The sequence below is a fragment of the Pinus tabuliformis genome, chromosome Q (genome assembly GCF_031772625.1).
Source record: "Pinus tabuliformis cultivar Carrire ecotype Pingquan chromosome Q, CPIR1, whole genome shotgun sequence".
NCBI classification, from domain to species: domain Eukaryota; kingdom Viridiplantae; phylum Streptophyta; class Pinopsida; order Pinales; family Pinaceae; genus Pinus; species Pinus tabuliformis.
The window spans coordinates 1,340,291,095-1,340,301,946 of NC_142296.1; the positions used below are offsets into that span (position 1 = coordinate 1,340,291,095).

General features: G+C 37.9%; 1 protein-coding gene across 1 annotated transcript; it reads left to right on the forward strand.

The window, feature by feature from the left end:
* The first annotated feature begins 9,123 nt into the window (after positions 1 to 9,123).
* LOC149224816 (ACT domain-containing protein ACR3-like) lies at positions 9,124 to 10,399 on the forward strand. Its single transcript, XM_089386288.1, has 2 exons — positions 9,124 to 9,798; positions 9,952 to 10,399. Exons 1-2 carry the CDS (start codon positions 9,618 to 9,620, stop codon positions 9,954 to 9,956), a joined length of 186 nt encoding a protein of 61 aa, XP_089242414.1. The 5' UTR covers positions 9,124 to 9,617; the 3' UTR covers positions 9,957 to 10,399.
* The last annotated feature ends 453 nt before the right edge of the window (positions 10,400 to 10,852 follow it).

Below are 10,852 nucleotides of genomic sequence, written 5' to 3' on the forward strand. Positions count from 1 at the left end.
TATGATTTCCCTGTCTCAAGGACACTTATATGCTGAAGATGATGAAACTGTATGTGAAACAAAATATAACAATGAACAAATTCCTAGTAACATGGAGATTGTTCCACCAACTCAAGAACATGAAATTCCTGTTGCTGATATTGCTAATGATATTGTTGAACATGCAGTTGACAATGACCAATTGACATTTCCAAGCCAAGTAACCCCACCTTCATGGCTAGCAGAAGCAATGATCAATATGAATGCACATAGTGTCTCAGCAACCAATGAAGAAAGCATGAACATGCCCTCACAACCAGCAGAATTGAACAGTGAAATTGTTCATTTTTTTTGTGGACAATGGATCAATGGAAGAAGATGAAGGACATAATGAGGCATCAAATGAAGATAATGATATGGTTCAATCAGTTCCAACAGATACTGAAAGGGAAGTACCAAGCAATGACATGCAGGTGGGAGGGGTGGAGAAGACACTTGGACGGTTCCTAAAGCTACCAGTAGAGAGAGTATCAATGAAAAAAAAGCAAGGTGCACCGAGTAGTCTTCGTATGGGCCGAAGCTCACAGTTACTCACCTCAGAGGACTATATAAACCTGTTAGTTGAGTCAGAAAAAAAAGAAATTTGAAATGCAAGAATTAAAACAGAAAAAGAAGGATATAGTCAAGGAGAATAAGGCAGCAAGGATTGTTGCAGCACAACGTCGAGCAGAAGAAAGGATTGAAAGAGATAAAGCAAGGCAAGTTAAGGACCAACAAAAGCAAATGGAAAGACAGGAAAAGGAAAAATGAAAGGCACAACAAATGCTTGAAAAGGAACAAGGGATGATCAACGATACAAGAATAGCCGATGAAACCAGGATTATTTCAAACTCATTGGACTCCATTGCAGACAATACACCATTATTCCAAGATCTCATAAACATTCAAGTGCCCCACTATCAAACTGAGGGTTTACCCACTTGCCTTGTTCCTACCAGAGCTGGTGTCAATTCTCTGTATGCTCATTACACACCTCCACTTAATGCAGGGGTCAGTAGGGAAAATGTGAGGTATGGGTACTTAGTACCTCCATGGTTGGAAGCTGCAAATTGGAATCAATCATATGGCATCAATCAACCATTTCCTAATCAGCCCTTGACTGGTAGGCCAACCTACCTGGCTCAAGAAGGTAACTCGGGGAGTTTTGGCACTCAAGATTCTCAGGGCCATAAAGAATAGGGGTGCCATATGTTTTTGGTTCTAACCACATTATGATGTGGATTTTGGATGGATTGTATCTTTTTCTTGGCACAGAAACATTTTGGCTTACAACAATAGATTGTATCTTTTTCTTGTCACAGAAATATTTTGGCTTACAACACTAGATTGTATCATTTTCTTGTCCCAAGAAACATTTTGGCTAACAACCTAGTAGTGATTTCTTGTGGCAGCCTAACTGTGTGTTGATAAGAAATTTTCAATGGAATATGTCTTTCTATAAAATATTAATTATGATAAAACTATTTCTATAAGTTATTCTGTGCGCCCTCCCCGCCACGTCAGAAAACCACGCGTAAAAGCACATGGAGCCGGTACAACACCTGTCCACCATGGAGCTCATGTGTTGGCCATCATATCATTGCATAAAACTTTGTGTTCACGCCATTTCACAGGTTTGTTTGGGGTCATTGCTGCGATGTTTGGGAATTCAATAATAACATTTCAAGTTGCATATGAAAAAGGCTAAATATAGAAATCAAATGACCAGACAGTTTTATTATGATTGAGAGCACTCATTATCAAGTTGAGTATGAAAAAGGCTAAATACAGAAATCAATGAGGAGGCAATCTACCTCATAATAATTTTTATTAAATGTGAAAAAGCCACTAATAATTTTATTGATTGAGGGGACACTTGAGAAATTGAGAGCACTCATTATCAAGTTGCATATGAAAAAGGCTAAATATAGAAATCAAATGACCAGACAATCTTATTATGATTGAGAGCACTCATTATCAAGTTGAGTATGAAAAAGGCTAAATACAGAAATCAATGAGGAGGCAATATACCTCATAATAAGTTTTATTAAATGTGAAAAAGCCACTAATAATTTTATTCATTGAGGGGACACTTGAGAAATTGAGAGCACTCATTATCAAGTTGCTCTCATTATCAAGTTGAGCATGAAAAAGGCTAAATAAGTGGACCGTTATCTAAAGGAACATCATTCAACTTGATAGCTCATGCTTCAACCATAATGCTTACAAAGCAATTTCTACCCATTGTATTCTGTAATAGCTAGTCAGTGAACCCCAAGACGGGCTGGAAACAGAGACTACTTCAGATATTCACACAATGAGTAAACTATTATATCATATACTAATTTACATTAGAACTTTGAAGTGAACAACTGAATCAGAGGGACCTAGGAATAAGTCATATTTGCTCATTTACATGATCCACATCCTTAATTAAATTAAAATGAAAAGTAAGGCCACTGAATGTGCAAGCCCCATTCTTGGGAGCAATTGGAGGGATGACGTTGTTCGCTGGAAGTGAAGGAGGGAGAAGTATAGCTTTGTCCACTCAACTCCCTCACAATCAGATGGAAACCCTGAGACAGATACTCTTGATCATCCCGTATTGAACATTCTTTCGATTTCTATATGTGGTTCCATATTAATATGTCTCGGTTCTTCTACTTAGTGGACAGTTCGCACCTCAATGGCTCAATGGCTTTTCATGTGGTCAATAAATTTTGACATCAGATGTTAGGAGAGATGGGTTTGACACTCAACCCATTAATCTTTGGATGATCTTTTCTCTAAGAGCATTTTATACATTGTATTTTTTATGCCTTCGATCTCAACATTGAAGGCATCAAATTTGCAGCACTGTACAAAGCTCTAAACTCACTTATGGCTCCAATAAGTGGACCGTTATCTAAAGGAACATCATTCAACTTGATAGCTCATGCTTCAACCATAATGCTTACAAAGCAAATTCTACCCATTGTATTCTGTAATAGCTAGTCAGTGAACCCTAAGACGGGCTGGAAACAGAGACTACTTCAGATATTCACACAATGAGTAAACTATTATATCATATACTAATTTACATTAGAACTTTGAAGTGAACAACTGAATCAGCGGGACCTAGGAATAAGTCATATTTGCTCATTTACATGATCCACGTCCTTAATTAAATTAAAATGAAAAGTCACTGATACAGTAAGGTTTTATCGTTGGAGCCCGAGAAGGGTTAGTTATTGAAATGCATTTTATGTATGAGAACATAATTCATTACTAAAAATGTTTATTCTCTTATCTTTGTAACCATCAGTAACCGGTTTTGGAATCGACTGTAAAATGTGTGAACTCCTTCTTTTTTTTTCAAAGAAAAAAGCATCACAGATTATATTGACAATATAAAAAACATCATAAGATACAAAAGGGTGGCATATGACAGCCACTGTCCGAGACATCTCGAGGAAAGGCAAATGTCAGAGGTCCGAAAACATATACATCAGGTTCAGGAAAATAGCAAAAAGCATCAAAATTAATAACCAGGAGTAACAAATTCCAGAAACGAACAAGACTTCTCTTCCTCCATAGTTAAATAACTGCAATGGTAGACTTATACTGCCCCATACATATGGCCATTAAAGAATTTGTTATTTTCAGCGCAACCAAAAAAAACCCCAAATTTGCTTAAACTGTAAATATACTCAAATTAGTCAATTGTGAGCAGCATCAACATGGAAACAAAAAGGACTGTGTATACAGGATATCCATATTGCAAAACATATACATCAGGTTCAGGAAAATAGCAAAAACACCAAAATTAATAAGCAGGAGTAACAAATTCCAGAGACGAACAAGACTTCTCTTCCTCCATAGTTAAATAACTGCAATGGTAGCCCATACATATGGCCATTAAAGAATTTGTTATTTTCAGCGCAACCAAAAAAAACCCCAAATTTGCTTAAACTATAAATATACTCAAATCAGTCAATTGAGAGCAGCGTCAGCATGGAAACAAAAAGGACTGTGTATACAGGATATCCATATTGCAAAACATATACATCAGGTTCAGGAAAATAGCAAAAAGCACCAAAATTAATAACCAGGAGTAACAAATTCCAGAAACGAACAGGACTTCTCTTCCTCCATAGTTAAATAACTGCAATGGTAGACTTATACTGCCCCATACATATGGCCATTAAAGAATTTGTTATTTTCAGCGCAACCAAACAAACCCCAAATTTGCTTAAACTGTAAATATACTCAAATTAGTCAATTGAGAGCAGCGACAGAGGGTTTCGAGGCTTCATTTCAAATACAAAGAGTGAAGTTCCTGACAGAAGCTTTCACGGACGAGGAGAAGATAAGTTATGCAAGTCAATTGAGAGCAGCGACAGAGGGTTTCGAGGGTTCGTTTGGGGTCATTGCTGCGATGTTCGAGTTTCCCTTTGTCTTTCTGCTCGGGGGCCGAGGGCACGGGACGGCCGAGGAGCACGGGACGGCCTTGGATAGCACCGAAAACAGCAAAAATAACAGCGAGGGCACGGGACGGCCCAGGATAGCACCGAAAACAGCAAAAATAACAGCGAGGGCACCGGACGGCCGAGGATAGCATGGGACGGTCTAGGATAACAGCGAAAACAACAAAATTTCAGATAAACCCTAAACCTTCAACAACAAACAGCATCAAAATATCCCATAAACCCTAAACCCTCGGAAAAAAATCCTCAAAAAAATGCCATAAAATGCCATAAAAGTTTACAAAATATCCAAAAATAGAGATGCTTGTGTTGAAAAACATAGAGAATGCTGGTAGGATTAAAATCCTACCGGATACATGGTCGCCGACCTCCCCCACCTTCCCCGGAGCTCGCCAGACCTTCTCCACACCTGCAACGACCTTCTGCACACCTGCAACGAGAAGAAAAATATATATTAGGGAACAGAAAACCACAAAAACACCACCACAAAACAGCAAATTAACAGCAAAACACCATTTGACCTCGAGCTCAGTAAAACAGTGACCGACTCCTCCCAAAACAACAAAATCGTCGAATAAGACCAGCAACAGAGAAATGCTAAACAACTGGCATTCCAGAACGACCAAGAACTCCAGGCGGAAAAGCACAAGAAAAGCAGAAGCGTTGTGCCAACCACAAACCCTGAAACTCCAGCAAACATTCGCACCAGCACCTGCATACCAGGCGAAGTGCGCAGGTCCACAAACCCTGTCAACCGAACAAACTCAAACAGCACACAAATAAACGACGAAGCGTGCAGGTTCCGGGGCCGTCCCGTGCCATCTTCGGCGGGGGGCTTCGCCCAACAACCGGCCCTGAGCAGAAAGACAAAGGGAAACTCATACATCGCAGCAATGACCCCAAACGAACCTGTGAAATGGCGCGAACACAAAGTTTTATGGGTTGATACGGTAGCCAACACATGGAGCTCCACGGTGGACAGGTGTCGTACCGGCTCCATGTGCTTTTACGCGTGGTTTTCTGACGTGGCGGGGAGGGCGCACATGTAATGGCGACCCTCCCCTAGAACTTTTTATGAAGAGTTTTATTTTTAAACTGGTTTTAATATTTATTTGTACAAGTTTATATAGTTGTTGCAAAATTTCCAGGTTTTGTTTTACTAATCAATTTAAGTGTTATTGCTACACTTTTATTTGAGATCGGTTGATAGAACTTTTATGTGATTTTTACAGGGTGTGGAAATATTTAATTTTTTTAAGATAGAAATAGCAAGAAAATAAATGAAAAATATGTATCTATATCTCTGTAATTTTTTTATTTCTTAAAAATAACAAAAATATATATTATATTGTGAAAAAAAAATATATTCATAATTAAAAATAGTGAAGGTAAATATTGTTGCAATTAAAATTAGACAAAAAAATAGTTATGTGATACAAGTATTCACTAAAATAGGCAACCAGTGATTGTTGGCATTGATTAGATAGTTGATTTGGTACTTAATTATTGCCCAACCCAAATCTTTTATGGCACCCTCCAACGATTCTTTTATATATATATTATAATGTAGTCTAATCATTTTTTTTTTTTTAGATTTCAATTAATAGTAAATTTAAGATACATAATATATAAAAATATAATGTTTTAGAGACTTACTTTAAAAGATATTTAAAACGATGAAAAAACACCTTTTTTAAAAATTATATAAATTTAAGATTATCCTCAGCTTGGCTTGGGCGATGGGTGTGTTACCAACAACAAAAAATGGGTCTATATAAACGTAAGGGACATACCATATTTTGACAATACAAGTGTTGGCGCAATGCTTTAGCCCTCGCTATTTCCTTTCGCATTGAAATCGTCCTTCCTTTCTAATCCAAAGGGAGGGTGAGGTTGTGGAACTCGGACCTGTCCTGGTAGTGAAAAGTGATTATAAATTTGTGGTTTGGGGATCGAGCATTCTAGGTTGGTTTGGGATCAATCTCGGTTTTCATTTTGTTTTAGCCTTCTCTCTATGGGTTTGGGTGGGGATCTTATGGGACAGGTAAGATGGTATTTGAGTTATGTGGATTGGTAGTTAAATTAGGCTTTCCAAGGAGTGGAAACTAGGATGATAAGACAAGGGGGAGAAAAGAGAGACCGATGGAACCCAGACCTAGGAAGTCCATAAAGAACTGAGAGGAACGTCAAGTCTTATTAAATCCATATGAATAGCATAGAAAAAGTGTGGCAAGAACAAGCACAAGAAGTTCAAAGAATGAGGCAGGGAAGAGTATTTTGCAAGATCTTATGACTTAATTAGGAATATGTAAAATACAAACTCTTTTCATACATTAAAATCACGTTTGATCAAAACTGCAAATATATTCATTGGAGCCATTATTTTAATATTGCATTATATACTTGAAAATTTTGGGACAAAAACATAAAAAAAAAATCGAACCATCGAACATATTCCTGTTCTCAAATTGTGCAGGGGGTGCAATCTGTTCTCAAAACTGTGATCACTAAAATAGCTAGAATTTGGAACTCGAACTGGAATCTGGAAATTGTGAACATAATTAGTAAGCTAGTAAGTGATAACTACTAGCTAGGAAGTCACTACTCACCAACCCAATTAATTCATATTACATGGAAAGTGGAGATGACATTCACACTTAACGCTGAAATTTATTACCATTGTTCTACATTGTTAACTATATACTTCTCATCATGGCAACTTTAGAGCCTGAGCGTTTCATGGATCAAACTGTTATAAATACAGGTTTATTGTTGTGAAGTGCCAAAACTTTGTATTTTAATATAAATAAAAAAATAAATTTATTTCAAATTTATTTTTATTATAAAATTAATTATAAATATAAATTGAATTTTTAGTTTGCCAAATTAAAAAAACAAAATTATTCTCCATTTTCAATTATATATCTTTTTGGTACATCTTAACGCTCATGCAAAACATTGTTTAATGTACCAATCCATGTACAAAGTGGTAACCAATCCAGGAAGCCAACTACTCGAATATGGAAAAACATTGTTTAATGTACCAATCCATCCATGTACAAAGTGGTAACCAATCCAGGAAGCCAACTACTCGAATATGGAACTTTGATTCCTTTTGATGCCCTTTTACAAAATTTATCTGCTATACGCAATTAATGATCTACATGGTGGGTCTAACATTGGCTGGTTACATTTCCTTATGGCATAGACACATTGGCTGGTTACATTTCCATATGGCATAGACAGCGGCTGGGTGAGGAAGTTAAGGAAAGAGGAAAATTAGCGGCGGAAACCCCGCCCCGATGTCATATTGATGCCTCAGGCGAGGGTAGTGCGGACTCCGGAGTGTCTTTCACTGCAGTACGCTGTGTGTATATATAAAATATATATTAAAGAAAAAATTAAAACTGGTCAATTTTCAATACCCGTCAATATGACTTTTTCAAAAATTAGTGGCCAGTCAACGATGACGTGTGAATTTGGAAACCAATGGTATTTAACGTGTGAAAAAGCAAAAAAACAGGGATACGGGCGGAAAATTGTCGTTACAGTGATTTGCCTAATTTTTTTTTTTGTCCAAATGATATAAACGGGTATTAAAGTTGCACTGACCATAAATTTAATAGGTGTTTGAAATTTGAAATTCCTACCCTGCGCGCTACAACCCGTCAAATTCCACGCCTACTTATATTGTCTGTGTGTACGCGTTTCTCGGGGGTGGACTTGACAATCTGTGTGTCTTACGTCTAGATTTTTGAAGGCGATATAGTTGGATAGATGGCTGAGACTGAATCTGCCCATAAAAATCGAGGGGCCCTGAATACGATTGCAGTTTGTGTGACTCTTGGTTTTTACCTCGGGAGAGATGAACGCGGACTGGCTATGGTGCTGCCTGTGGGTTTGTTTTTTCCTTTCTTGGCCTTCGCGGAGGGCCTCGGGTACGCGTATGCAATCGCCAAAGCCTGGACTGGCAACGATCCGTGTGCCCAGTGGCTCCTTTTAAATTTTGAGTAAGTTCATTTTATTAATTTCAATTTCACTATTTCATATATGTATTACAATTTTTTTTTATATAATTAAATAATAGGATTATTTATTTATTTAAACTTTAGTTTCAATTCATATGGTTTTTAATAAAAATTATAGGATGATTTGTTTATAGCTATTGGTTTGTAATTAAGAAAATAAAATCAGTTATATAAATATGTTGTGTGGTGTCATAAGATTGATTTAGAATTTGTAACACTATTATACCATATAAAAAAGCTTGATAATTTGATGATGTAAGTTGAGTCATCATTGTTTAACAAGGAAAACTATCTCGTTTGAAGTTTACTCACTCGTGGTATGCAATAGGGAAGATTTTCACTCCTCTTAGATGCCTCGTTAACTTATTTCTTTATGATTCACTTTTGTGAGATGCCTCTTAGTCTTGGACCATTAACCTGTTTCATTATATCCTTACATCCAAGTTAAATGAACTCGTAACCAAACAAAAACAATTTTAAGACATACACCAAGCCAAAATTTTGAATGGAGTTATTTATAGAATGTAGATATAATTGTGCTTTTTAACATATTTTTGAAAATTTAACAATTATATAAATCAGCTTAGATCCATCTTAATTACGCCGTAAGGCGTTTCCCTCTGAGATCCATCCCCCATTTTGCCTACGTGTCCTCCTCTGACGCCGTACGATGAGATGTTAGACGATTACAAACACCACAACCGTCGATCAAAAATGTCACTGAGGCGGTCCGGGTAATGAAGAGCGCGGAGTGCCAATCGCCGGTCCGGGTAATGAAGAGCGCGGAGTGCCAATCGCCATTCCAGAGGTAGGGTTTCTCCAATGGTGTTCTCCAGGCGGGCGTCAGGACTTGCCTCCTCTGGATCCCTCAGGACTTGCCTCCCCTGGATCCCTCAGGACTTGCCTCCCCTGCATCCCTCCACGCCGCTGTGGATCCCTCTGAATCATCCATGCAATATCCCTCTCAATCATCCATGCGTTGTATTGCAGAGGTTGGCAACAAACCCTTGCGTAGTGCCTTTGTTTGGAAAACCAGTAGGTCTAGATGCAGCCGCTGAACATACGACAATTGAATTAACACAGAGAAGCTAAAACGGTGGTGTCAATGGGATTCACTCACACAGAAAGGCGGCTTTATCAATTGATGTTTGCTGACCGTGACTATGATAAACTCGATGGAACTGGAGACAGGACATCTCTTTCTCTCAAGGACAACGACAACGCCAAGCCTCTTGTGACTGTTGACAACTGTTTGGAGAGGGGGTATTCTGTGGTGACTGTTCAGTGTAAAGACAGACCTAAGCTTCTCTTTGATATTGTTTGCAGCTTGACAGATATGGAGTATGATAAACCTGGTCTAAAGCAGATGCTTTCAAATAGAATTTGATAATAAACAACCGGCTCCTATTATCTTATGGTTTTCACATGCCGACCTGCAGCCTGATTTACATGGTTAATATGCCCGTGTGCGCGGTGGATTTGTGGCATATTCATACGAACAACTTTTTGGATGTTTTGATATTAGCAAAATCAGGTAATAAACTTCCGTTACAGGTTTCCTCTGCTCAATGTTTTTTTTCAGATCGAATGTGAGGTCACCTAACTAAGTGCAGGAAAATCCACTGTAGGTAGTATTTCTTGTTGCGTTTAAATACATTTTGGGAAAAATCAACATGTACTGCTGCTTTCACCAACCATTTTCTGTTCTTTGAAACCGCTATCAAAAAAGAGTATGTCCTGTTGAAGTTACACCGTGCAGGGTAGAGAACTTCTGTAGGTTCATTTTGTGGTTTTCAATGTCTGAGCTAAATAATAATTCTTTTCAGTACTGCTTGTTTTTAAACTGGTTTAAGGATAACCCTGTTCTATGACGCCATACACCTTTTTTTTTCAGATGAAAAAAGTGATATATTTATCAGTATAGAATTTACATATGATGCAAAATCTGCAGCACAAAGGTGCATATCAGAGTATTTCGTGGCAATGTTGATTTGCTCTTTCTGATTTATAAGATTTCTGTTGTTATTTCACGGGAGGTTGCTATGCGCTGTATCATGTCTCGAGTGTTGGACGTGCAAGGAGCCAAAACAGAACTAGAAAAGCAGTTTCACCTCCTTTTTTCACTTCCAGCCACAGGAAAATGCTCTAATATTGTGTAGGTGATTGTGTAGGTAAAGAAGAATGAAGGAGGTGAAATTGTCGTTTCTCCAATTTTAGTGTTCTTCTTTTATACCACAAAGGTCACAGGAAAAAGGGAAGAACGTCAATTTTGGTGTTCATCCCCTTCTCCAAGTCCATCTACCGCTGTCACTATTCTGTCTGCTCGAGGAAAAGCTGTCG

Excerpts from the sequence above, each read along its gene's own strand:
- LOC149224816 (XM_089386288.1), top strand. The coding sequence starts at position 9,618 with ATGGGATTCACTCACACAGAAAGGCGGCTTTATCAATTGATGTTTGCT.